This window comes from Osmia lignaria, chromosome 15 (assembly GCF_051020975.1).
Source record: "Osmia lignaria lignaria isolate PbOS001 chromosome 15, iyOsmLign1, whole genome shotgun sequence".
NCBI classification, from domain to species: Eukaryota; Metazoa; Arthropoda; class Insecta; order Hymenoptera; family Megachilidae; genus Osmia; species Osmia lignaria.
This window is the reverse complement of record NC_135046.1, coordinates 7,284,375-7,311,880: the sequence shown is the minus strand read 5'-3', so window position 1 is coordinate 7,311,880 and position 27,506 is coordinate 7,284,375. Positions and strand designations below refer to the sequence as shown.

Here is a 27,506-nt window from a genome sequence, read left to right as displayed (position 1 = left end):
TCATACAGGTTGCTCGATTCTGCTCCTACCGATCTTGCTGACGACGTTGCTGCTGTTTCTGCTGCCGTTTGCGATGTTCTGCCACCGTCTTCTAACCTCGCAGGACACGGATAATTGATATCGCGATCGACCGGTCGAAAAACAGCTTGGATTATCGGCTCAGGCAACGCTACAGGCGGAGCCTAATTAATATGCGGATAGAAAATTAATGCGTCGGAGGGATCCCGTCATCGACTACTCGTTTCCATCACAAATTCACTCTTAACTAGCTGACGTAAAGATCGTGTTAATTAAATGTATTTATTAGGGCGGATCGATACACAGCCGTACGAATAAAAGGAACGCTGGGAGCCGGCGGCTCTCGAGGAAATTAACGACCACTAACGAGGATTATTTATAAGAAATTACAGCGTTTCGTGGTTCGGATCACTGCGGGCCTCCGTTGATAAATCGACTAACACGATGTTAAACGTTCGAGTAAATTACGATTCTCCCTTTCGGAGCAGATGGCTGATACGGTTGATTTTTGCTTCTCGAGAAGCTTTCGTTTCTACGAGGCTAACCAGGTCGCGATTTTTCGATTATTTCTCGTCAATCTTCGACGAATCCGGTCGTACAGGTTTCGCATCCTGTTACGGGTCTCGGCGAGAATCCATTTTACGGGTAAACCTGGCGAACTTGAGTGGTCGGTTGGAATCGACGATCTGAAACGAGTTTAGAAAACGATCGCGAAATTGAGGCGTGTACCAGAGATGAGATGGGTAATTAATGACCGTATAAGATTAAACGGTATAATCGAAGCAATGTCTTGTTCGTCCGAGATAACGAGTATTTGCTAACATTTCAACTCGGGTAGACGTGTGCTAAACCGAAAAGTTATCTACCGTAAATGCTGGTTTAGGAACCTTTGGTCAGGTAATCGGTCGCGTATCGACGCGACAGGTAATCGATTAAAGCCTCTCTCCAGTCTCGTATAAACGCGAACCTCTCGAAGGATCTTCCATTGATGTGCTTTTGGAACGCATTAACCGAGAAACGAGCGTGTGTATGTACGTGTGTGTGGCAAATGTTTCGGAACTAATTTAAAGTTAGTCGCGGCTCCGTGGCGGCCGTGCTACATACGGCGTCCTTTTAAAGACTTTGCAGGCAATGTCGGTCGGCGCGACGGATACGTGCGAATCCGTCGATTAAAAGCAGAGACACGTACATGACACCGGCTGCGAGCAGCCGAATGAAGCTGAGATCCGAGGCTACACCACCCATCCTTTTGCTCTCTCCTCTCTGTCTCTCTTTTGCTTCGTCTCACCCTGGCCTCGCCTCGCCGCGATTCGATTTACATCGATACGTTGCGATCGCGTCGACAGGCTCGTTCAACTTCCAGTTCAAGTTTCTGTTCTGGTCGTCGTTTCGCTTTGCTTCGCGTACGACTGCACCTGTTTACCAATCTGCACGACCGCGCAAATTGAGAGTAACTCGAGCGTAAGGACGGTTCAAACTCCATTGTTCGCGTACCGGTGCCGCGAGCAAGATGACCCAGCTGACGGAAACGGGAACTGCAGCTCCGCCATCGGTTTCCAGACGATGTTTGCGTATTTAAGTGTTCCTGATTGAGATCATTTCGCTCGAGACAAGATCGCGTTCGGGAGATCTCGCTTTCCTCCGACTTTTCCAAGTTTTCGTCTTCTTCGAATCGTTTGTATCCTCCTCGGCAGCTAGGTCCTCTCGATACTTTGGCGCGGAAGATTTGTTTGCCGGGAGTAAATCGCAAACACGCCGAAACCCCGGGAAAATATTTGTTTCCGCGTATCGAGTTTGATGAAAACTCGCGAAAACCGGCAACGAAGACAATCCAATCGATGTACCGAACGATTTGCGAAAGAATCGACTCCCATCGGAGAACCTTATTCTTGTAAAGTTCGATCACGAATTTTTCTATTTTTCTTATTTTCTACTCCCTGTCCGGTTGATTTACGGCTGTTTTATGTAGTTTCGACCCCGTGCCACGGTCAAAGCGTCCCTGGGACTTGAACATTCCCGGAAACGGAATCGTGCGTCGAACTCGTGGGTTGTTAGTTTCAGAAAACAAACGATACACGCCACAATTTACGGTTGATTTCGGGCTCTCGGCTGTTTCCATCGGGAATTCGGAGTAGCGAAACTCGACGATTCTTCCGGCATTGCAACGAAACGCTTCTAAATTAATTAATCCCGGCGGAATTAAGGGGAATTAAACGGTAGAAACTATGCTGGTCCGAAAGTGGACGTCAGCTTCGAGCAATGCACCTCAATGGAGTTAAAGGTTGTCGTCGAGAGTTCGCCAACTACTAACACTCGTGTCTGTTTCGTTTGTTACGCGCCCCTTTTGCGAGCTACAAACGCATCGAGATTGTTATAATTTCACAGAAATAGAGTAACACGGTGCCCCTGAGCACTGACTGAGAAGAAAGATAATCCATTTAATTCTAAAACGATTCTCTTTTGCGGACGAAATCACTTTAAAAATACAGACATCACCTCCGTTTCTTTTTTTCTATTTTAAAGAGTTCAACGGCCGACGATATCAAGCGGTTTTAAATTCAACATCGATCGTTTAAATTCTTATGCTAATACGTAGGCGATAATCATCAGGCTCTACTCGCGTTCGCCACACACGAACCAGCACACAATCGCACACGGTGACCAAATTCCCTCAAGTCCTTGGGACTGAACGATCTCGGAGAAGTGAAATCTCGAAACTGGTAGTACGCTAGATTCGACGAAAAGGTCGACCTGAATACTTGAAGCATCGACAGCGTTTAAAGAGGAAAGTGTTCTCGAAGCTGAAGGTAGGCAAGCTAGTAGGAGGCACGCAAGTTTCGCCGAGCAAACGTTCTCGAAAAGTAAACGGAATAGGTATGGGTAATAGAGTTAGCTGGTACACCCTGTATGTATGAAGGGGCCGTTGGCTTAAATTGCCTCATGCCCGCTCGAATCTTATCGCCCCGGGGCGTCGTGATTGTTAGGAGTGCTCGGTCCGTTGCATGGCGTGCTGGATACGGCTTTCGTTCGTATTTCGCGACGGCGGGATCGTGTGCGAGTACGTGAGAGGTCGCACGAGGGTATCCATATAATATCGATAGTCGATTTGGTACACGGTGTATCGCAGAATCGGCTGTCGGCTTAATCCTCATCGCGCGAAACGCTCGGGTTCGCGTCGTTTGCCCGGCCGGAGCAAATAAAAGGAAAAGCCGAGCCGCGTGCAGCCGGTACAAGCCAGCCAAAGCTGCTGATACGTGTGTACCAAAAACCGTATGGTCCGCAAGGGTTTATTACAGCGGTGGCGCGAGAAAATTTTTCAACGGATAAACCACGGAAACGGCCAGCAGCATTTTGTTGCCGAGTTTTCGAGGAAATACGTCGATTCGATGTGTTTTAGAGCACCGTTCGTTCGGCTAACGTTTCGAATTGGATTCCACCTATTATGATATTATTATCGTGATGGTGATAGCGCAGTATGGTGGGCGCGCGTTGGTCACGGAGAAATTGGTAAATCTGGCAGCCGCAACGGGGCGTGCGACCGAAAATAACCTGCGGCTGCGAATCGATTAGATTGCCTGTTCCGCGTTGCCAAAGGAATTCTTTGCGGTACGCGCGTCGGTTAATTGGCAGGTAATCGAATAAATGGCCAACCGGTTCATCCTTGTTGGCGAACGGCGCGGCGTGCGAATTCCAGCGGTATCGGCCCCCGGAAAACATTCCCCAGTGGGGCTATCTTGCCTCGATTTGACCGACCTCCAACCCCCTCGATAAAAGAGAAAAGTTTCCTCGGTGAATCGTCGTTAATTCCGTCGGAGTTCTCCCTGCTCTTCGACGAAGAAGCAAACGTCCGAGGAGGAAGGGAGAGAGGTAAACGGTCGGACATGGACGAGCAAATGTTACGTAAGCGAGGCACACATTTTTCGGAACTCGTTAGAAAGGCAATTTAACTTGCCTGCTCGCGTCCCACGTTAATACGACCACGTTATCGGCTTTCCGCGACTTTTCCCGCCTCGAACTTTCAGCTCGCGAACGCACCGTTCTCCTAAACAACGCTTGAAGGGGTGCCATTTGAATTTTTACCCCTCCATTTTTCTTTTTTTCTGTTTTTTTTTTTTCTTTTTCGTAACTGTTCCGTTGACGCGACGCGGGGAATTGCAACGTATCGCATAGCGACATAAAATATTTCGTCGCGTCGCTGTTTCCGCTGTTGTTCCTCTATTTTTCTGTTCGACGACGCAACAAGAAAAGGGGAAAAAAGCGAAGGAAATCAATAGGTGGTCGCAGGAAATTGAATTCGACCCGCGTAAACTGGCCAACCTGTATCGCAGCTGCGTGCCGCCAATGGCTACTGCAAATAAAAAAGGAAGAACGAGCGTGAAGGAAATAGCGCTGTCGGTGAAACGCGACCGAGCCTCCATCGAGATTCATTCGATTTCTAGTCTGAAAATATGTTCAACCCTTTAGCCCCGGTACGTCTGTTCCCGGTCATCGAGTTGGATATCTATTCCCGTCTGACACTGAACGCGATTGATGGAGGGTGCAGGTGGTTTCTCTTTTTAACTTTTGCACCCCTAAACGCGCCCCTGCCGATCGATTATACCCAAGTCTCTTCTGTCTATTTCATTCGTAGTCGATTCACAGGGTTAGTTTGTTAGCCGTCGTTATTTCTGTCGAGATTCCGAGGTGAATTCATTGCTCGAGGCTCGAAGGGTTGAAATATCAATATAATTCAGGATCCAACTAGCGAAGTCCGATATTTTATTAAAATTGAAGAGGAATATATTTTCTTATAAGATCTCGGGAAACGAAGACAAAAATTTTCAACGTTGCATTTCACGGAAATAAGCTTTAATTGAAAGCAATAATAATAAGCTTGCTTGGAAAAAAGAAGAAAAGGAAGTTACAGAAAATACTCGGCCATTTCCTTTTCCAATTTGTTTGCCATCTCCTGTTCGTTGACGTATTTAAGTATTTCCCAATATTTCCGTCTTGTTCGCCGTGTTAGGTGTACCGCGTAAAGAGGAAAGCAATCTCGCGAATGCCTACGGAGAAGCGTGTCTCTCCTCGAGGACACGGTGTAATTTAAACACGGCGAAGACATCGCGACGGAATCTCGGAAAACACGAACGCTATTCCGTTCTTCTTCCCAGACAGCTCGCGAAAATGAATTCGCGAGGTCGACCGAGGCGTTCAGATTAAAAGCAGCGACCCGGTGAAAAGGTTCGAGGAAAAAACGACACGAACGCGTCATCTATCAAAGGAAACTTCTAGAGTGTACCATGTGGCACGAATTGTGATTAGACTTCGGATCAAGTTCAATATCTAGGTAGGTAAGGTAGGTACGTGTAGTCGGAAAATTCGGGTCAAGTCCAAAAGAAAAATTTTCTCGATTCTACTCACCTTCCTCGTCGCTGCCGATCATTGCGTAACGTTCGTATCCTGTGAGATTCCTCACAGCGCCCAGACCGAAGTCGTCCTTTGTCCATTGTATAGGCCCCTTCTGGTCGAGGACCCGGCAAGGAAGCGTCACTCGGCTGCCAATCACCGCCGTCTGATCCATTGGCTCGATCGCGAATCGTTGATAAACTACTTCGGTGGTGGTGATTGGCTTCACTGTGGATGCTACCGGTGACACGTTCGTCATGTTCGCGGCCGACGAGGTTGTCCTGGTTCCCAGTGTCAGTAGCAACGACAGCCAGATTATAAACGGCGTCGTCAATCGTGTCGTGTCCCTTGTTCTCCTGCTGAAAATCAAATCGTCCAGCCGGTTAGTGAAAACTATTAAATCCTGTATTTTAACATTGAAACGTATGAATTTCCATTTGCGTTCGCGTACATTCATTAATAAAACATGGACTGTAAAACTCCATGTTTCTCTACCGTAGTAGGAAACATCCATCGTAATGCGATGGATCAAAGAACGATTCCTCTCGTTCTAGGGATAAAGCTTGAACGTCAAACGAATCGCAGCTTCAACCAGCAGCAGTCAAATGGTTAAGTAGAACAAATAGGGGTAGTCAGTTGTGGTAGGAAAGGAAAATAGAGCAGCCCATAACGAAGCGGTTAACGGCCGCGAATGAACGATTAAAAGTCGGCAACTTCGTAACCCGCGTAATATGTTTCGTGTCGTAAATTTAACTCTCGTTGTCGGGAATCACTCGTCCCTTTAAAACTTGACAATATTTGCGCGTAGCTCGCGAAAGACTAGGTGTTCATAAATTATCACTCGAATCGGATCGAGAGGAGGTGAACAATCGATTTACGGATCCAAAGGCGATATAAAGGCGGCACTAATAACGCCGACGCTCGTAACGCACTTATAGCGTGGCAATAACATTCTCTCGGTCAGTTGTCGTTAAAAGCCCGTTGAGTTCGTTATTTAACTTTCTTCACCCCCGCTTTCTTCCTCTCCTTTTTCCACCAACCACCGGCCCGAACGTTTGAAGCTTGTTTAACGATCTCGCAGACGGTTGTACACACCGTTTTACCTTCGAGCCGTACTTATTTATCTTTATAGTCCCATCGGATTCGGAAACGAGAACCTAGGCCCGAGAGAAGTCGTCGCCGTAAATGGGACGATAAAACTATAGCCGGTGTACTAGTAATTTATTATTGCGTTGTAGAGCGACGTTACAGCTGCTAGCGCACGTGATGCCACCATTATGAACAGAGCGGTGCAAGGGTCTTGCTTTTCTCTCTTTTTTCCATCCTGTTTGTTTTCTCCTCCCTTTTTTTTACGAGAGTAATACTGTTTCGTCGTTGCAGCGAAAAAATACAGCCCGCTGCCGGCAATTATTACGTCGGAGACGTTTTACGAGGACAAAGAGCGGACGATCTTGCGAGGGAACGACGAAGAGGAGGGTCCACGCTAAACGATCGAGAAATACTTTAATAAAACTCGATCAACTTCGTTCGTTGCTGCGACAATTATGTCTGTGGCCCGGGGCGACGTGATCGATATTGAAATTCTTCATAGCGAACGATATCTGGTTCGCGTAATCGAACGGATCGGTCAACGAGATTGCCGTAACGTAGAAAACTCCTCGATTCTCTTCTCCCTGTTCCGCATTTTCAAACGAGTTCGCGTTCGAACGAGAAACGCAACAGTCTGGCGACGAGTGGTCCGCTTAATCGTTCCATCGACCTCTCAATTAACTTTCATTCGTCTGGCTGACGTTCGAATCGTTCCACGTCGCGTCTGTACCGCCTGTCCGCTTGTCTCGATGAAAAGATTTATGGCCATACCGCTCGCTAGTCATCAGAGTTCATATAGACCTTCGATCAGATTCCAACAGTTGCCATGTGTAAGTCTAATGTCTCTTAAGTAGACTTATCGATAGACTTCGGTAGAAAAAAAATAGAGATGGGATCGAGTTTAATACGTATCATTTGAATAAATTGGAAAGAGAAAAATTTCATTTCTAACTCTAAACGAAACACACCGCTCCACTCGTTCTCCTTCTCTCGATTTCTCGCTCTGCTACGCTTAAATCGGCATAAATTGCTCGTTGAACGTGCAGAAGATAGTCGAGCATTTCATCCTCGCACACCGTGCATCAACTTGTCCGTAATTTGCCCCCTTTTGTTCCCTGTGCGCGCGAAAACGCGGCACGCACGCACCGTTTGAAAAGCATTCCGCTCGTTACACGTCTCGCTCGTGTTTCTTAGCGACGGAAAGTTGGACGAGTCGGTGGTCCGTTGCATCGCTGGCGGCATAAGGGTGGGATGTCGTAAGACGGTCGTACGACATCGCGTGGCCTGCTGCGTCTTACGAGCTCAATAGGATAATAACCTCGGCTGGTCGGACTGGCGACCGAATCGTTTCAATACCAGCCTACCGCGTAATGGGACGTAATAATAATTGCGCTTGTGCCCGATTTGGTTGCGCCCACCTCGTCGTGCTCTGCACAACAGAGAGCTTCGAAACGCGTCCGGGTAACGCATCCTATGTGGGCCACGTTTCCTATCGTCGTTGACAAATGCCTGGATCGGCTGCGGCTTTGCGGCTTTGCGGCTCGAATCGATAGGCGCCACTTTAACGCCGTTCTCCGGGCTCTTCCCTCGTTTCCGTGGGAAATGAAAATACCGAACGGCAACGCTTCTTCCACGAGAGAAGGATTCTCCGAGTTGCATGCGAATACGGCGAGAACAGGTAGGATAAGGAGGAGCAAGCGATCGCGTTCGAAGACAACAAAGAGGGGAGAAGATGCGGGCGAAGTTGGATTCCGTTAAATTGCGCGCGATATTTTTCTGCCAAGCTCCAATTTTCGCGCGGAAATAAGCACGTAGCTCATACCGAGCGATTCAGCTTGCAGGCTGTGAAATAGTCTGTTAACGAGATACGAGAGAAATTTCAATTTTTCGAACGACAGCCAGCTCTCTGTGTAACCAGTTCATCTCGCGATTGATACGTTTAATTATTTTCGATCAGACGCGAATGTCAACGGGGGCTTTGTTTGTTATTTAACCAGACTGACATTATAATTCAGGAATTACATTGTAGCCCCTGGTATGCCGCGATAAATAATCATCGGCAGCAAAAATTTCGGAAATTTATCGCCCGCTCGCCGGTATTTTTCCTGGTACGAACGGCCGTGCCATCGACGGTCCAATCTATGGAACGATGCCTCGCAAATCAATGATTTTTAACCATTACCGGTCGCTCTGCGATTTCGTTGTCCCGATACAGTCGTTCGTTATGTTCACGAATACCGGCATAATCGCGGCTCGATCGAAACGAATGGATCGACGGGTCGTTAAAAAATCCCGTATACTGCTGGAAAAAAAAGGTACGGAGGAAAATATTCGTTAGCCTTTATGCAACGAATGGCTGAAAGGCAATTAAAAGTTTCGATGCTACACGCAACGAGGATAATGGTACGCTTCAGTGGTCGGGTTTGCAAAAACTCAAGGCTGAATTTTAATTTCGTTCAAATGCAATCTATCGTCAACTGTATAAATCCCGCGTGATTATGCTTGTTTCTTTCGTTATTACTATGCCGATCGTTTATCCAAATATACTATTTTTCTATCACAGCATTTCACAATGATAAAGTAGTATACTTTATCAATGCGCTCTATTCTCTTTTCTCCCTTTTCCTCTCACTGTCGTTGCACAACCACCAATTGAGCTATCGCGTAACTGTACGGCCGTAGATCATGTTCCGCCGATAAAACGGTGCTACACAGAGGAGACTCGCGATAATTAATTGGTAGCTGCTCATCCGAACAATTACACCTGAATACCGCGGCAATTATCAGGCGCGACGCAGGGACGGCGTCGAACAAACGCACACGTTTGTCGCGCGGCTGCTTACGCGCGTCATCGAAATGTTGACGAGAGAACCGGATAAAAAGGCTCGTCGAGAGGGAGCTTAATCGAGTTCCCGGCACGTTCTACCGTCAGAGAATGCCACTCTCGTCGCGGAAATTATGTAAGCCCGTGGCTCGAACAACGTCCACGTGTATTACGGCTGGAAAAATTCAAGCGAAGCTGGGTCTGACGGGTGAAAATCGAATCTACCAGGGTTATGATCGGAGCCAAAGTCGTTTGAAACACGGTCTGCGTGGTCGGAGAGTCAAGCCGAGACATTCAGCCTCTGATCAATTTGTCATTGCTCGGCCTGTAACCAAAGATACGAGTCCCGAGAGGACGGGGTTTCTGGAAACGATTAGCCTGCGTGTACATACGCGGGGATACTGCTCGCGCGAGTACGCGCACCGAGCGATATTCAACCGATCCTGGCACTCGATTCCTCCCACTTCGATTGCCGTATAATGTTGAAACCGAAGATATCGCCTATCGGACAAATTTATTGACTAAAATGTGTCCTGTATATCTTCCACCGTTTCAGAGCTATAGCTTGACCCAATTACGAGTACAACGCATGATTGTTCGCAAGTTGGGTGAAAAGGATTTAAAAGCTTTTAGAAAATTAATTGAATTGAATTGTAGCACTGAACAATGGTAGCCGCTATGGAAGGTAACGTGTTAATCAGGATAAATGGTCCCTTCGAAAGAGACACGATGGGAATACTCCCTTCTCTCCGATGGTCGTTGTTTTGCTACGCCCTCGGTACGTCGAGCGCCGATAACTACGAAACCGCAATATCCCTCCCCTATACGCCTTTCAATTTGAATAATCCGATGAATAAATTTGCCAAAGCATACAGCCCGTGCAATCGCAACAGCCCGTTTATCTCTTCTTCCGACCAGTCTCCCTCGACCGCCACATTCCAGTTGCATCGTCTAATTTTTGATTGGCTTCGAGAAAACGTGTCGGACTTAAACCGTGCCTAGAATAGACCAGCAGAGAGATCAAGTTACCACGATGAAACTGAAAATTCTAGCTCTATTCCCGGACAGATTGGTCGGCATTAACGAAGCCATTAGTATTTTCTTAACTTCTCCTGGGCATCCGGTTGCAGGTTTGCGCGAGATGCGATCAACGTCGACCAGCTGACGCGCGAAAAAACCTTTCGAGTGGGTTGAACCGACTCGAACATATCATTTTTATCGAGCCAACAGCTCCACCTCCTCCAACGGATAATCTATAATCGCTTCGACGGATTTCGATTAAATATCTATTAGCTGGCGAGCTTTTTGAACGGACCTGTAAAAAAAGCGAAAAGAAAGTAGGTTGGATCTTGCTGCCGGTGTTTTATCCGGATTTCCGAAGAATTTTTATTACAAATCTTGACGTATTAGTGTCAGCCTTTCAACACGTAAATGGTACGCTACTTTATCGATTTCTTCTTTCGTTCTACAGCAAGCTTGTACTTAAAATCTTCGTTTATTTCCAGCTCGGAAATCAGTAATCCGGCAATCCAAAATTCTTGTCACAAATACACCATTTTTTCTATGAATTTCCCTAAGAGAGGATGTCGTTTTCTTTCGATTCGCATCCCCAAGGTGCAGGCGCAGCCGGGAAATTGATTTATTATCGCGTAACCGTTTTCCCGGAGCGTGTTTGTTCGTATCAGTATTCACGAGGTCACGAAAATTGTTAAGCCTCTGGCCCTGGCTAACCTGGCTTGGCTAAACGCAGCTAGCTGTTGCAACAGGGACGCATTGTGTGCTCACACAACAATGAACACTGCCGTGTGTGGACCATCGTTGCATACGCGAGCAACAATGCTAAACTGACGCGTGTGCCTGCACGAGAAATACGAACAGCGAAGCGGGTACCTCGAGACGCGGAACGAGACAATGATCCGTCAAAATTCGGACTTTTCGTTTCACTCGAAAGACGTTCGTTTCAACCGTTACATTTCACGCTTGAAATATTTATTAAATACACGTGTGACCAGCGGGGTTTAATAAAATGAACTACAACGTTCCCGGTCCATAGGTAATCTCCACACGTGTGAACATCATGTCACTACTTCAGAGGCTGGCGCGTTGCAACTGCACCGGAAGTGGCGCGATACCTTACGCCATCCGCCGCTTTATGTTTCACATCCACCAGCCCGTCCGTTGTTTATTTAAGCAGCGACTGTTGTACAAACTGGGCGTGAGACTCGGCACCAGTTTCACCGGCTGCGAACTATTTTTATGGAATCCGTAAACATCGCAAGAACCCCGAAACCCAGCCTCGTCCTAGACCGTGAACGAACTTTGTTTCCGTTAGAACCAATGATACGGGACGGGGGTAACGTGGTCGGGAGTTGAAAGGCTCGGTCTCAATTTTCTCCCTCGCGACGTAACCTCATGCTACAAATTAGTACCATAAAAAGAACCCGTGTCGAGAAAACGATGTTTAGCCGGAGAGTTTCGTGCGTTCCGAAACATGGCGCCGCGACCGCGTTCCTTTTATTGACTTTTCTCGCTCTGCTATCTTTCCGTCTCTCTTTCCCTCTGTTCGCACTGTTCTCGTCGACGATCGACCGTGTTCCGATTCACGCTCGAATTCCTTTCTTAATGATACCTTCCCTTTTGCTGCTGCTGATTTTACAGAAAACGACAAGGGTTAAGGGTTGCTTCGTGTTTCATTGGAGGACACACCGCTGTATTGACTGCGTTGTGTTTGTGGATGGGACAGCTTTAGTTTGCCCTTTCAAGAATTACCCTGGGGCCCTTACATAGAAATTAGCATAGGGTAAAGCTTGTGGGGAGAACTCGAGGAAATGTTAAATGGTTTGAGAAGCTGCCGCTAAAGCTCGCCTTGTTAACAAACAATCATAACACTTCGAAATTTCCTACAATTCATCTACACCGACTAGCTACAATTTATCTTCGCGTTCGTACAACTAAATCACGACGCAACAGTCAAATCCCATGGTTTATCCGAAGGGTCGTTTCCATCGAAGCGAGACACTTGACAGGACGTCTCGAAAGACGCTGGACAATGCCTGGCCGGAATTTCGTGAGCGTGTCGAGAGCTTAAGCGCGTTACGTGTCCCCTTTTATGCACGAGAAAACATCCCATCCGCTGGTTCCGGCTCTCCTTTTCCGTAGCCACGTTCGAAAGCGACCCAGGAAAACGGGAATACACTGGACACATAAAATGTCGGACTAGTGCAACGTGACAGTAGGTTGGTCGCTTTACAATAAGGGAACACTCGGTTGTCCGGTTACACGTTGTGATTTAAGATCGTGAACTCGTGGACCGGGTATCCATCGAAAAATTTCCATGTTCGATCTAGGATGTTCATTGTTTGCCGTCAAAGTACGGATCTATTGAAGAAAGATCGGAACCATTGGTAGATTTCTCCTCGCCAAGTTTAATATTCCAAATTACCGTAGACAATCGCAGTGTGTTCGAATGGCGAGCGAAGATAAAGGAAGGTTAGATTGTTCAATTCGTAGAGAGGTCGTTAGGTAAACTTTCAACTCTAATCTAACAATCCAACCCATCGATTTTTCCATCTGGTGTTGTACGAATTAACACAGCGACCGTACGGATTCGTGGAAAACTCGCATTGTTAAACGAACGGTGTCGTTATCGGAAAAGTATCGACGCAGCGTAATATTACAGCTGTGGTCACACAAGGAAGGGTCGTCGGCTGGTCGAGGACGCTTTACGATGGAATTAAATCGTACCAATGGCCGGGAATTCGTTCCGGGAATCAGATTTCATCAGACACGAGTTGATGCAACGAGATGGCGAGAGCTCGTCGCAAAGAGGCAGTAAACGTTGTACTCAACCCTGCTGATTCTGTCTCTGTATGCGTCCCTGTCTCTACGTACGCGCTCCCCATACCAACGCACGTACATACGTATGTACAATATGTACACGGTCACGGTTCGCATCCCTAGAGCGTATATATCTGCAATGCAGAAACGAGACGACCATGTAAATTCAATATTTGTGCCACGATAGAGTGATCGTTCTGAGGAGAGCCGGGATAGGTTAGACACTTAGAGCTGCTGCACGAAGATGTCCAGTAGAGCGTTATGGATTATTTCGTTGGGGTGATGTGTCTGGAGAAATTTCTTGATACTACAGGGACTAATACTGGCAGGTAATTCAGAATACGTCTTAATATGTGGCTCGTGTTGAAATTTATGAAAATGAGAATAGAAAGCATCGAGTCCATCCAGAAATAGTCCTGGTCGCTTGTTTTAAATATTGGATCTGGAATTGTGTTGAATTTTCATACAACACGGTTAGCCCCACGAATTGGTGAATTTTTTCCTGGAAGCCGCAGACCGAACAGAACGACCGATCGATCGGTTAATTCATATTTAAACGACGACGGCGTCTAGCGAGAGAATCGGGCGGGAAAGAGGGGAACGAGTAACGTGGAGCGTACGGTCTCCGAACGAGTACTTGTCAACGGAGCTTTCGCGTTAATCACCAAGGCTGTCTCATTACGAGAATCAAAATATCCGTGACAGAGGCGGTCGTATCGGCGTACGGCAGCGACGCTGTGCGAAGAGGGGCGCGCGCTCGTGTGTTCGCCCACACACGGTGTGCCTGTGGAGGGTTTGTCAGCCGGCAACCCCTTCTAGGGTTGACCTTTCGCCGCGCGGATCGATATCGTGAAACGATATTTCCTCATTACGCTCGCGAACTGCCATCTCGACTCGCGGCCGTATAAATTTTCTCGCCGAAAAAAATAACAGTCGAACGCGTTTCCCGGTTAGCTGTGTCCGAGGATTCGGGGAAAAATGGGAGTGCGACAAAAAATGGAGATTGTCTATTACCGTTCTGCCTCATCCGCGAGGGAAATGATTCATGCGAGATTACCGTACGATACGTGCACTAGTGGGTATGTATAGGACAAATGGAAAAAGAAAATGAAACGCAAAAACGTAAAAAAAAAAAGAAAAAGAAAAGAAAAACACGAAAGATACGTTCCCGCTTCTTCCATGTTTTTTTTTTTCTTTTTTTTTGTATAGCCCGAGGAAACTGTCTCGGGATAATTACACCGTCTTTCTGTGATTTTAATAAACGCGAGGCTGAATAGAAACAGAGCTACGTCTCGTCAGGAGTAATTCTTTTAGCGGGATGAAAATTTAACGCGACGCCCTGTGAAACGAAACAGAAAGAACGGACGTTCTTCGTGGTGGCGTTTCCTTATTCAGAGCCGGAAATATGAAATACTTCCGCGATATATAAAATTATCGCGCGTCCAGCATTATTCCTCGTCTGGCCGTTTAAACGGCCGCGTGCTCGCTTGTTACAACGTCTGCCCGACCATTTGTATTACACTAAACTCCATTATCGTAACCGGGCCATCGTTATTCCATTACGATCCACGCCTACCATTTGCCTCGTAAATTACTTTATCGTTGAAAACGGCTGGACGAATGAATCGGTTATCTCGTTTGAACAGCAACGTCTAGCATCGTTGCCGGTCGTTGCGACATAATCGAGGAGTATCGAGGCTAGCGAGGCGCGAGCCGAATGGATTAACGACCATCAAAGTGGCTCGATGTCCTTTCTACGATTGACGTTTCGATCGCAACGCCAACTCGGCCCACTAAGGCCCTGGTAATTCGCGCTAATTCGATTAATCTTCAATTAATTACCAGCCACGGCTGAAGGGGACGCCATACGGTGCCCATATCCTGCGCTATGTCGCATGTCCCGTTAACGATTTCCAACCGGATTAGGGCGACAAATTCCTTACGTCAAACTCCTTATTGATGACAATCGACACGTGTTACCAATCATCCCTAAGAAATTCACCACTTCATCTTCCTCGTCTGTTTAACACGTTAACTGTTACGCTTTTAATAACTGACCTCACGAATAGTTCATTTTCAAATTTTCAGGCAGCTGAATTTTCAGATCCAATTTCTATACACGTTCAATAAACGAGCATCCATTATTTACTATATTTTATCGTTGCATATTATTTTTCTCAGCCAAAATTACCTCTATTTATTCAACTACAGGCACGTTGCCTAAATAAGCACATCATTCAATTAACTTCGTTTTTCATCTTTTTTTCCGAATGAACGAATCGATTCGATTTCCCTGCCCCTCGTAGCCCCTCGAGCATCATTAACGTTCGTGGCCCAATCGATCCGCGGTTTCAGCGGTTTTCAAGATATTTAACGAGCTTGACAACCAACTGAGCACACTGAACAAAGTGGATGAAGGACGAAGGAATTTCGTCCAGGTTGTATCCAAACAACGATGGATTAGACAATAACGTCGTTACGTTTGCCAGTGGAATAATCAGACTATCGATAATCTTCTTTGGCGGGACGAGCAAAGGACAACAACGAACGTCATTTACACTGTAAATTTCCTTTTGTTTCTCAAAGTGATCGAAGAAAGATTTGGAAGAACGTGTAGAAAATTAAAAAAATCGATCAGTCCCAGTGGTTTCAGGAACGACAAATCGGAATTCGATCTTAATTTGCGCTTTTTTCACCCCTTTTGATCGAAAAAGAAGGGATAACAGGATGCCGCACCTAATCCTGTCGTCGCGTAATAGATTAACACATCCAGTCAGGGTTGGTGATCGGTGCAAAAAAGCCGAAAGAACAAAAAGCCGTACCGGCGGCAGAGTGAAAGAACCGTTCGATGACAAGGGGCTCGAAAGAAACGCGAGATAAATAGGTTCCATTATAGACGATGTCTAGGCACTTCTATTATCCATACGATATTTATTTATGCGAACAATAACGCGGTGCACGGCGAGCACTCAACGGCCTCGCGAGAAACTTTGTTTTCATCGTAGGTTCTGCTACGAGATCGTAGGAGCCGAGAAGCGTAAAAAGCGAGCGGCGTCAATGAAACTCGCGGCTCGAAAAGAGGAAGAAAAGCATCGAAAGGACCGCGAAAAAGAAGAAGAAAAAAAGATAAAAGAGAAGAACGTTCTGCCATGTTACACGATTGCCCTTCTCTCTAACTCGTCGCAGCATAGATTTAACTTTCAATGAGCCCCAGTCATCGCGAGTTTAATTTCACGATTATTTTATTCCCTTCGGGGCTAAAAAGAGTTAAGTAGGTTGAGGGTGCTCTTAATCAGCGTACCTTTTAAAGAGGGTAATACCGCGCACAATTTTGCTTAGTGGCCACTAGTATTAATTTCTTGTTCCTTCCGCTGGCTGACGTCGTGTTCGTCGAAACGACGAGAAAAAGAGTGACAGAGACGGAAGGAGAAAGAGAGAAAAAAATGGGTGAAAAAGGCTGAGAGATAGAGACGGTCGATCGTATATTCTGGGGATTCAAACGAAATTCTCGACCATCCTGCTGACACTCATAACGCGTTCGCGCATCCGACAGCACTTAATTCGATACGGATTTCGGCCTTCATTATTTCGCCAACTTTCGTTAGCATTGCTAATTAGACTACTCGCTGAACTACCAGCTAACACTGCCAAGTTTTCGTGAAACTCCCCTTGTGCCGGATGGTAATAAGAACAGTCATTATTATACTGTTTACAATCTTTCAACGGGGATGAACGATGTTAGACTTCCTCTGTTTCGGATTTTCATAAAATTTCGATTCAGATCCTTTACAGAGTGAACTAGGTATCACGAATCATTTTTAAAATATTTCATATAAACATTATACACTTTTGTAAAATGACTACGGTGCAAAAGTGTAACAATTGTTTTCCACAAAAAATTCTAATAGTATTAGGAAATAATCATAGCTATTTGATAATTAGAATCGCTGCTCGCCCTCGGTTGTCGTTTATTTTTCTTTTTGCATTCCGTTTCCAACGGATGCAAAGAAATTCTTAAAAACGAGCAAAGGATGAGGATGTACGGGCTATGAATAATGCTTGTTTTCGGAGTACGAGCAGCAGCGTAGCAAGAAAGTCTCTCAGGAAACGCAAATAAAAATTAAAGCAGATACGAGACGGTATCTCATGACATAATCGGGGAGGCTGTGGGAATTAAAAAACGTAATTTGCGGACTTTTGCAAGATTACAACTGGCCACACGTTTCTCATACCGTTCCGCTAATTTTTCTTTTCGTCCTCGTTGTCTTGTTTCGTCGTGAGGGTAATTAAAAATAAGCCTGGTTTCGCCTACGGGCGTCGATTTTCGCCGGAAAAAACCTACGGAGAGAACAAACGACTATATTTTGCCACCGGCGACTCGATTTAACCCTTTGCTCTCGAACCATCCCTTGTGTGTATCGTACGCGAAACGTGGCTGTCGTGTATAATTTCTAATTTCTAACTTCTGCCAAATGAAAAAATGAAACAATTAATTTTGTTTTTTTTTTTTTTAAACACCCTGTAATACATCGAAAAAGAAAAACTTCGAGTTGTTGAAAGATTTATGAAAAACAAGTTCGAGTACAAAGGGTAAAAAAAGGGGAAAAAGGTACAAGTTGTCTGCTCGTAATCGGGCACGTCGATTGCACGTTTCTGGGTCACGAGAACTGAAGTACGACGTTGTTGAATATTTAATTGATCCTTGTAGTCGCGTCCTCCGCCCGTGCTCCCCGGGGCGGTTTTAATGTTCGCGAATAATTTCCTCGCCTCAATGGCCGGGTAACAAACGCGATACGAATACCTGGGAAACACGTAACAAAAAATTAAAAAAAAAAAAAAAAAAAGCAGTGAAGAGCTAAAGCAAAAAAAAAAGAGAGCGGATAGTTTACGATGAATATTTACAAATATTTAACGTATCGCGTAACCTCCGGAGATGCTCGGGGTTGTTATGAATAAATCATAAGCGACACAGTGAGAATCGAAAGCCGACATCGATCAGAGAAAGCTTCTCTTAACGAACAGGAAAGAAGAAAACGTGGATAGAAAGCTCGAAAAGAGCTCGATCAAATATTATTCCGAGCCTCTTTGTTTTCACCGAGTTCGAAGCCACGAAGTCCTGTATTCTTGGTATTCGTATCTTTTTACCCTCTTTCTTTTATCGTTTCAACGAAACAATTCAGTGAAACGCAGACACTTACTAAAACGCAATTTTTCTCATTGATTGAAACGAAACGCGCATGCGTCTTAAGGAATATTCGTCGTATAAAACGGAGTTACGTCAGCGATCTCTTAGAAATCCCATCGAAACGTATTCCGTTCGTCCTTCATCGTTGTTAATTGCGTCGAACGAGATTGAACAAAGGACGAATGAAGCTGTTCGTGTCACCGTGCACGTGAACGATGACGAGGTTCGTGCGTCTGACAACGCGTCGACCGTTTCTACTGCGTCCATTGCCCGACCATTCGTTCTTTCTCCACTTTGAGCTAATTCGAGCCGTAACGAAGACAGACAGCCTCTCCATTATTCGCGATCAGAAATAACGGGTCAGACCGGGTTCATGGCGTACCATGACTGACGACAAACGACGGTATAATTCAGCATTAACTTCGAAACGAGCTATTCTGAACGTTTGCATTCGTAAAAGCTCCAATCTAATGGATTGGTTGGTTCGTGATAATTTAGTTGCGAGCTTGCTAAAGGTTATTAAAAATTGAATTAAATACGGCCCTGGTAGCCTTGGACGGCAGTGTTCGATCCTAAGATTTTATAAAACTAAATTCGTATAAATTTTTGGATCATTCGAAAAGTGTTAGATCTCGGCTAGATTTGCCAGCGTGAAACACGGATTCATGAAAGCTCGCGTGTCCCAGCGATGCGAGAAGAAACGTTTTTATTTCGCGCGCGACCGCCCGAAAGATTAATGGCCACGTTTCACCGAGGTATTCGCCTACGATTTCGCGAGCTCGCTTGGGAAAATTGTTTAATGATTGATAATCTATCCGGGCTACCAAATTAAGCTCCCTCGGTGGTAGCCGTTGCTCGCCAACTTGGCTCGTGCATCGCTCGTATCGGCGCAATGAGAATAGAATAAAACAAACGGAGGAAAAAAGAGAGAGATGGAAAAGGAAAAAGCTGCAGCGAAATGAGATTTGCTGTGTCGACCATAAATCACACCAACGGGCTTAACTACTTTATAACCATCCGGTGGAATAGGCAATGTTATCGGTGAATGTTTCAACTCGGTGTGCTTCTATTAAAATAAACCCAATGGTTTATGCCAAGTCTTCGTAGCGTAACTACGTGAAAAAAATTCTATGCATAATTCAACATTCAGAGCTGATAGAAATCAGTAGAACAAGTCTGAGATTTCTCCGACAACTGATACATCGTCTCCTACCGAAATGTACTAGATTAAAAATTCTTTTACGGTAAGAATCTAGTAACTTTAATTGCCGGCCGAGTACCGTTTTATATGTAACTGAAATCATGTCCGGATGGTTAAAGGAAGAGCAAACAAATGCCAGAAGTACGAAATAAGCTAATGCAACATGCAGAAAGACATGGCAAGAGCTAGTTTGCAAGTATTTTATCAAACACTCTCTCGTTTATATTTAATCGGCTGGTGTATTTACACGAAACCACGTCACGTGTTCGCGGAGACGTTTATTGAAATCCTGCGTTTTCTTCTATGTATTTCTAGAATATCTACGAATACCGGACCGTTCAATATTGACTCGACTAGTCGCGAACGGAGGACAAAGAATGCGCATCCAGCGTCGACCAAACTAAACTCGTTCGACCAAGTCCCGGTGGTCGATCGTCCCGAGAAATTCGCAAACTCTTTGTCCCTGTTATATATACAGATAGACGAGGGGCAAGTTGGTAGACGGAAGAAACGAACGGTGTACAAAGTTAGACTGTATCGTTCCTTTGTTTTGGAACATGGAGAAGTTTCAGCCAAGGAATTTGTAAATATTTCAGAGCTCCGGTGTTGCCCTTTGAAGTACACCAGTCTAACGGGAATAAAGAATACTCGAAGAGAAACACAATACCAACCACGGTTACGTCCACGCGGATCTTCTTTCCCAGTCGTCGCACGTACTTCATGAGACTTTCGCGCGAAATAATTGCTTCCGTTCGAGACGTGCAACTATTTTCCAATTTTGGTCATCGGTTGGTCGAAATCGGTCCAGTTGTCTTGCAGCAAATACGTTACCAAGGAAACGAATCTTCCTTAGAGGAAAAAAGGTGACGTGGGAACTCGGGTACTCTCGTCGATACTCGAGAGGTATGTACCACCGAAAGTTATTTTGCAATCAAGACACTGTCTTTTCTTTCACTGACGCAAGAAACTAGAGAATTTTTTGAGAAATCTGATAGTTTTGCGAAGAACTGTACAAACAGAAGAGAATCCTTTGTCATAGAAACCAATGGGACATGAGCTCATCGTGGCTTTCGCGAATAAAACCGGGTATATGGATTCTTTTGAGAAATCTCTTCGTGCGTCCTCGTTTTCTGGCTTTTTCTACTAACACGCGCTCTGTTCTCTGTTCGCGAAACATGCCTCTTTTCTTTCCCAGATATACGTCTCTAATACATTTTTATCTTCCTCCTCGATACTTATGTTTCAGCGTTCCCTCGTCGCGACGAACGCGGAATACATAATGATTTCCGTCCTGCCAATCTCTCGACTTGAAAAGCTTTGCTTGACCGAGCATACTTTTCCATGCGATATCGTATCTCCTCGAATGCAACGTGTACAATAAGTACAATTTCGTTTCGTAAATTACAAAAAAACACTTCTTCGCGTTTACCAGTAATTCTTACGACTTCTGAACGAGAATATAATCATCGATCGTTCGAATCGTTGTCCCGTTGAATTACACCGTTCGAAAATTTCGATTGGCCTCCTTCCGGCGGAATTACAAGCGGAAATCGTTCCAAGCTTATCGAGACGAAAAATTTCGACGATCCATTAAACCTGTCGCGCGATCAAATAATTTATCTTCCAGGAACGTGCAAGTTCCTCCGGCCAGTCGGACACGATTTCTAGACCGTACCTTCGATTAATTCGACGTATCCCGGTTCCCGAGTCCGTTGAACGACCGCCACGAGTCGCAAAATATCGGCCAGGGATGCCTGATCGGACCGAGCGTCTCCTCCTGTCGTGACGTTATAACGCACGACCTGGTCGAATGGATCTTCCTCGAGGGGCAGGGAACAAAGTCACGATACGTCTCGCTGGTTCGGACGAGACCGGAGTTTTCTGCACCACTGAACGCGTCGCGATTTCGTTCGACGATCGTTCACTGGCTTCACGAGGCCTCGGTGACCCGTACCAGCCTCCCGCTATGTATTCGATGTTTCGCATTGATCTCAAGGATCCTTGCTTTCAGCTTGAACGGCTCGTCCTTGTCGACTGCGTCGCGATACGGTGCTTTAAATCTCTTATCCGATATGATCGAATGCGTGGGTTGATTTGGTACGCGAAAAATTAGAAGAAACTGCTATAACGTTTTGTACTCGTTGGTTGCTTTCGAATTTAAAAGTCAAATTAGATATCAATTCAGCGAGTGACTAAAACCGTTAGTTACATTACAGATTACAGATAACGTATCGGTGTTACCACATCTGCAGCTGCGCAGGCTAGATAAAATAGAAGTAAATATGTAGCCAAGCGAGTAGAAACATAAATGTTAATCATGTTTGCCAGGGCGTTTCAATCAGATAAATCAATTCTCTGTCGCTCATTGTTGAAACAATAAACTAATTGCGTCTAACCCGAGTATATCAGTCTGACCATCCTCTTTGACAAATTGGAACTCGTCAGAAACTAATTATCTTCCAGTGATCAACAACTATACTCATCAGATGCTGAGCAATTAATGCGCACGTGTAATGGAAATCTTCGTAAGACGCGTCAAGGAGAATCTTTCGAACTTCGAGATAACGTAGCACTAACACGCGCGTCTTCTCGTGCGTGTATGCAAATTAGAAACGGGTAGCGTGGTTTAATTAACGATCGATGCATCCTGCAAATCGTTTATCAATCGCGTTGATCTTCGACGCGAATCGACGAGCCACGAGGAGTCAGACCAACTGACGACGATCTAACGCATGCCGCTGCTCTAATTAGTTGCCTCGTGTGCATACGAAATTAGGGCTCGTTTGGAAAACGTGCGATGCGAGACAAGAAAGAGTCTTAAACGCTGTAACTCTAACGATACGAAATTTTCCGACCCAGTGAGGTGGATCTTGTTCTTTAGAAGCGTCTGATTCTTTTCTTCTTTATAAGCCATCGATTATCCCTTACATGTTTTTCTACGCACAGTTTATGCAAGAGGAAAAACGAAGGGTGAAGCATTTCGAATCGCTAGTACATTGTCGCGTTAGCGAGGGGGACAAGCTATTTTGTCGAACGAAATGGAGACAAGCGTGCGTTCAGGTAGCACCCTTCACGCACGTCCACAATATGGAGGTTCACCCTCCGGCTACGATACCCCCTATCGCGCTCGTGTGTTATACGGAACAGCCAGAAACAAAAGGGTCTGCAGTAAGAAAGAAATTCGCCCCTGTCTGCGGGCAGATAGAGAGCACCAGGCTGCTAATTAAATATATATCTCTATAATCCAACTGCACGGTTTTATCCATGGCGATATTTTTCCCTGGTCTAATGATAATACCCAAACCCGTTACCATTTGTTTTCCGTCGAGGGGAACAATTAACTTCGCTGCCTGGAGCCGATTAATTTATCGCTCTTCGTTTTGCCATTTAAACGAGCCAGTTTTCGTTTTAATCGCAAGCAATTACTTCTTTTCAAGTTTATCCCTTTCACGCTTCTTTTCGATGCTTGTAATCGAGCGTAATTAATTTTCAGATGTCTCTGATTTCGAATACACGCATTAACGCGTCGGATGACCGAGACTTTATTTATAGGGTGAAACTAGGAATTTATACTTCGGTTAGGGATAGTACGGTTTCGAGCGTGCCACAAGCAGCGGGCTTTTATCGATCCTCGAAAGGCTAGAGAACGGCTAATCTGGCCGGACGGTGTCCTTCCAATTAAAAGATAGAAGCCACGGTATCGAACGAAAAGGGATACTGTTCAATCGGTTAATTGGCAGCTGCCGGATATCGACTGCCGATTTTCCAACTGGTCCACGATTTATTTTAATTTTCCCCAGGTCCAAGGGATAGAAAGCCCGCTCTGGAAACAACCACTTGATGTCTCACAATTTTCTCCGCCATTCTTTTTCTTCACCGCCCACTTTATCATCCCTCCTCTCTCTCTTCCGACCACCTCCTCCACCTACTCCTCGTCCATTTTTCCCTTTCTACCTGTCCCTCTCGTGCTCCGTTCTTTTTCATCGCGCTCATTCGCATTCAAATTTATTCGAACACATAACACACACGCGCGCGGTATGCTTGACAGGAATGCATTCGCGTGCAACGGGTAAAAAGAGTTGGCAGTTCGCGGAGCGTGACATTCGCTCTTCTTCCCTTTCCTACCTTTTTTTTTTCTCCTCCCACCCCCATCGGTGCATTATTCGACGCATTGCGGCTGCCTACACTTTTTTCGGGATGAAATTCTACTCTGCTCTTCTCCACTCCATCCTTTCGCCACGTCACCATGCTGCATCCTTCGACCTTTCTTGATTTGTACTAAATTTTCTTCTGAGGATCGAAATTTTTCATTTCACTGGATCGTAGCGAGGACTGTATCGAAGAATCTTAGTAGCTTGCACAATTTCGAATTGGTTATTTGAAACTCGTTCAAGGCACGTGTGACAACCAGACGCGACAACTATCGCGTTTATTCGCGTGTTTCACGAATTTTATTCGTACAGTAGCGTATCCAGGAAGGTTCCCAGTTACGAACAGTCGGACTGGAAGCTTTGGCGGAGAGAATTGTGACGACATTCCGGGCACACTACGATTACACCGACTAATTAACTGATCCATCAATGGACAATATGAATGCGTGGGAGTTGTCGAGGCTTCGAAATTGAATATGACTAGAGATTCATTTGTAAATTTGAATTTTTGAGAATCCTTTCTAAGTTGAGCTTTAAGATTTATACGTCACTCCATTGAAACACTTCAAGAATGGAGATACTGTCTCACCAGGAATTCCAATCGAACAGCTTTCAAAATTCATGGCACCGAGAATGCTTAATGGTAGATGTTTCGGCAAGAACATCTTCCCCGGTACCGTTCGACACAGATTGTTCGACGATCGCAGAATCCCGCAAACTAGCCGGTTCAGGGAAGATCTCAAGTTTTGTGGGTGGTAATCCCTCAGACCGTAGTAGAGAGAGCTTTCCTTTTTCCCAATCTATCGCGAGCAAACTAACCAGCTTGGAAAGCAGCACCGACGTCTGGCGGCTGGCGAGTCCCGCAGGGGTTGGCCGTCGGTAAAGGGTGGAAAAGGGAATTCCGGATTGCCGCATTCGCACCACACCGCACCGCACCGTGTCTCGAACCCCATTACCGTCGTTCGAGGCCCGATACGAACGAGCTACGTAACGCGAACAAACAGCGCACCCTCGCCAAGCGTCGAGACGTCTGCCGTAGAATTAAGGGTTCGTAAAATTCAGCCGGCTTGTTCCCGCGGCTAAGCTACGACTTCTTCGACCGGCCGGCAATCGTTATTATGCCGTGACACACAGCCTGCAACCCTCGCAGTTTTATTATCGAGCGTTATATTCGTTATCGCAGCGCTGGCTAAACTAGCCAGCTCGTTACAACCACGGTTTATATTCGTTTTCCCTTGGTCAACTACCTTCGAGAATATTGATACGACGTTAATCTGTCAACTGCATTATTTAGTGATAAAATCGTTAATTTATTCTTACGAGTATAGGAGAAAGTAAACAAAGAAGAGGTAAGTCGATGAAAATTGACATTTTAAAGTAACGATAATGGTCCGTGCGGCGAACTTTATTTACAGCTGAAGAAGAGGAAACAGTGAAGTCCGATAGAATTTACATTCGACTACTAGAGAATACGATTGCCTCCAGACTGACCGATCGACCTTTCCACATTCCTCCCTCGACTACAGTCGTTGAAAACGCGTTTGAATCCACTAGCGAGACCTCTCTACTTTCTTTCTTTCTTTTACTCTCTCGTCTAGCCTCTCTTTTCGCGCCATTTCTCCCTCGACGATGAATCTTTCAGCGAGGCGCGTACTTTCGGATCGACCCTCCTTTCCCCGTCCCCATCGTCGTCGTCCTCGTCGTGGAAACCATGACGGAGGGGGTTGGTTAACGACCCCGAGGCGAGAGATTGTTCCGCTGCCAATATGCTTCAGCCAGCTCGCGGAACGTCATCCAGCCGGGCACGTCGCCGAAAGATAATTCACGGGAATAACGAGTGTCTATTCTGTCGCGGTGCCGGGCTTCGTCTCTCAATGACTGGCAATTACCCGTTTTAAGGTTAAACGTCGGGCAAATGCCATCAATAAATTCGTTTTAACCCCTGCTGGTGCGGTTTCTACCCTTCGTTTCCGGCGGGTTCGTTGGCCCCTCGCGTCCGGCTAAAATTAACAGCAGACGAGGGGCAAAGTTATTAATTTTTAACGGGTACCTCACGAGTCTCGATTAAGACAGCTGCCTTTACAGCACCAACTGAACTCGTTCTCTTCGTTCTCTTTCGTTCGTTCCTTCGTATTTACCATCGGCGCTGCTAGGCGGATTGAAAGCGGCATGAAACTCGTTGATATCACTCGCTCTCTCGCGGATCCAGCTAATTTATTCGACTTTTCAACCAGCAGCTTTTCCTGCTTGCGGGTTCGCGCGCGAGCAAACATCGTCGACGCGGTTTTCTGTAATTAACAATATGTCCGCGGCGAATTTCGTTGCAGCGCAACTTCAATTCGTTTTGTTTCGTTACGTGAAAACGGGACGTCGATTGTCCCGAAATATGTTCAAAGAAAATACAACGAACGAAAAATATTCGTTTCACATTTTCTCGTTTGCATCGACGAACAGAGAAGAATAGATTTTTCATTCTTCTTTTTAACTGTTTGCAGGATCGACAGGTACGATTCGAATGCGCCGCGCTACGAGTGCCTGCTAATTCTTAACCCGTTTCGAGCGGTTTTCGCAATTAACGCGTAACTACGTTACAGGACTGAACGGACAAGCTTGGCCACCTTTTGACGCCTCTCCGCCGACGAAAACTCGTTTGCCGACCGCACGACACGCCGTTAATTGGGCCTCGAACCGCCTGCAGCCTCTGCACAACGAAACAGCCCCAGCTATCGCGCACATTCTGCGGCCGTCTTTTGCATAAACAATGATCGCAGCCTGGGGAAATCTTGCTACGTGTTAATAAACGAACGCGCTATAAATTTCCGGCTCACTCTTTCGTGGCTCGTTAAAAATTTCTTCAAACAACACCTGCACTACCGTGCTCGATAATCGCGGTTATTAAAAGCTTCACGGTACTCATACCTGGTTACGAGCTTCGTGGAATACTCACGCGGAATTGCAAAACATAAATTCCACCCTGAGCGCATAATAATGAGGCGTGATCGAGTTTCAGCACCTTGTCGTCACTGAGATTCTGATCTTTGATTAACAAGCTATCTTGTATCCGCTTTGTCTTCCTATATGTGAAAGTTATAATTCTATTTCGAAGGAAAATTTGTTTTCCGTTAGGAGAAGTATTCTGAAATCTGAAATACTACGATCCAACGAGATTGAGCCAACAAGTGCGCGGTGCGGTTTACGTAGATCGTTAAGACAGCAGCAAACTGGTGCAGAAAGAATCGTCTGCTGAGCCAGCGGCTGTCCGCGAAGACGAGAAGCTGATACGTGATCCTATTCGTCGCGCGTCACGTCGAAACCACCGCGACGAGACGTCTCGACGGCGAGAACGAACAGCGTCGTTCGCGGGGATCGTAAAGGTACGAGGAAAGTTCGCGGCTGAATGCAAACCGTAAAACTATCTGGTGACGAGTGTGACTTTTTACGGATCGCGTATCGACGTTACGCGGTCGACACGCGTCGTGGTTTTATTTTTTACAGCGTTTCACAGCGGGCAAACGTGCAAGAATTACGCGCACTCTCGACTTTCACGCGAGACCAGCATTTAATTACACAGATCGAACGGGAAACGTTTCGATCACGCTTCAATTTCAACTACTGTAAATCTACTACGGATTTCCATGCCCTATCTATGTACTATCACTAATGCAACAGCTTCTACATCAATCATCCATTTAAATAAATAAATGGATGATTAAAAAATGTTGAAAATGGTTTCCATGTTTGAAATGTAAACTCGTTCGAAATCAAAGATAAACACGATGTAAACGGAAAACGGAAAGGAGCATTTCGCCTGAAGGA

General features: G+C 45.7%; 1 protein-coding gene across 2 annotated transcripts in view; it reads right to left on the bottom strand.

The window, feature by feature from the left end:
• LOC117600331 (irregular chiasm C-roughest protein) overlaps positions 1-27,506 on the bottom strand; it is a 142,230-nt gene that overhangs the window by 31,684 nt on the left and 83,040 nt on the right. For both annotated transcript variants that reach the window (XM_034315636.2, XM_034315638.2), the window contains one exon: positions 5,419-5,762. In XM_034315636.2, the coding sequence (XP_034171527.1) occupies positions 5,419-5,762 (344 nt within the window). The remainder of the gene's footprint in view (positions 1-5,418; positions 5,763-27,506) is intronic.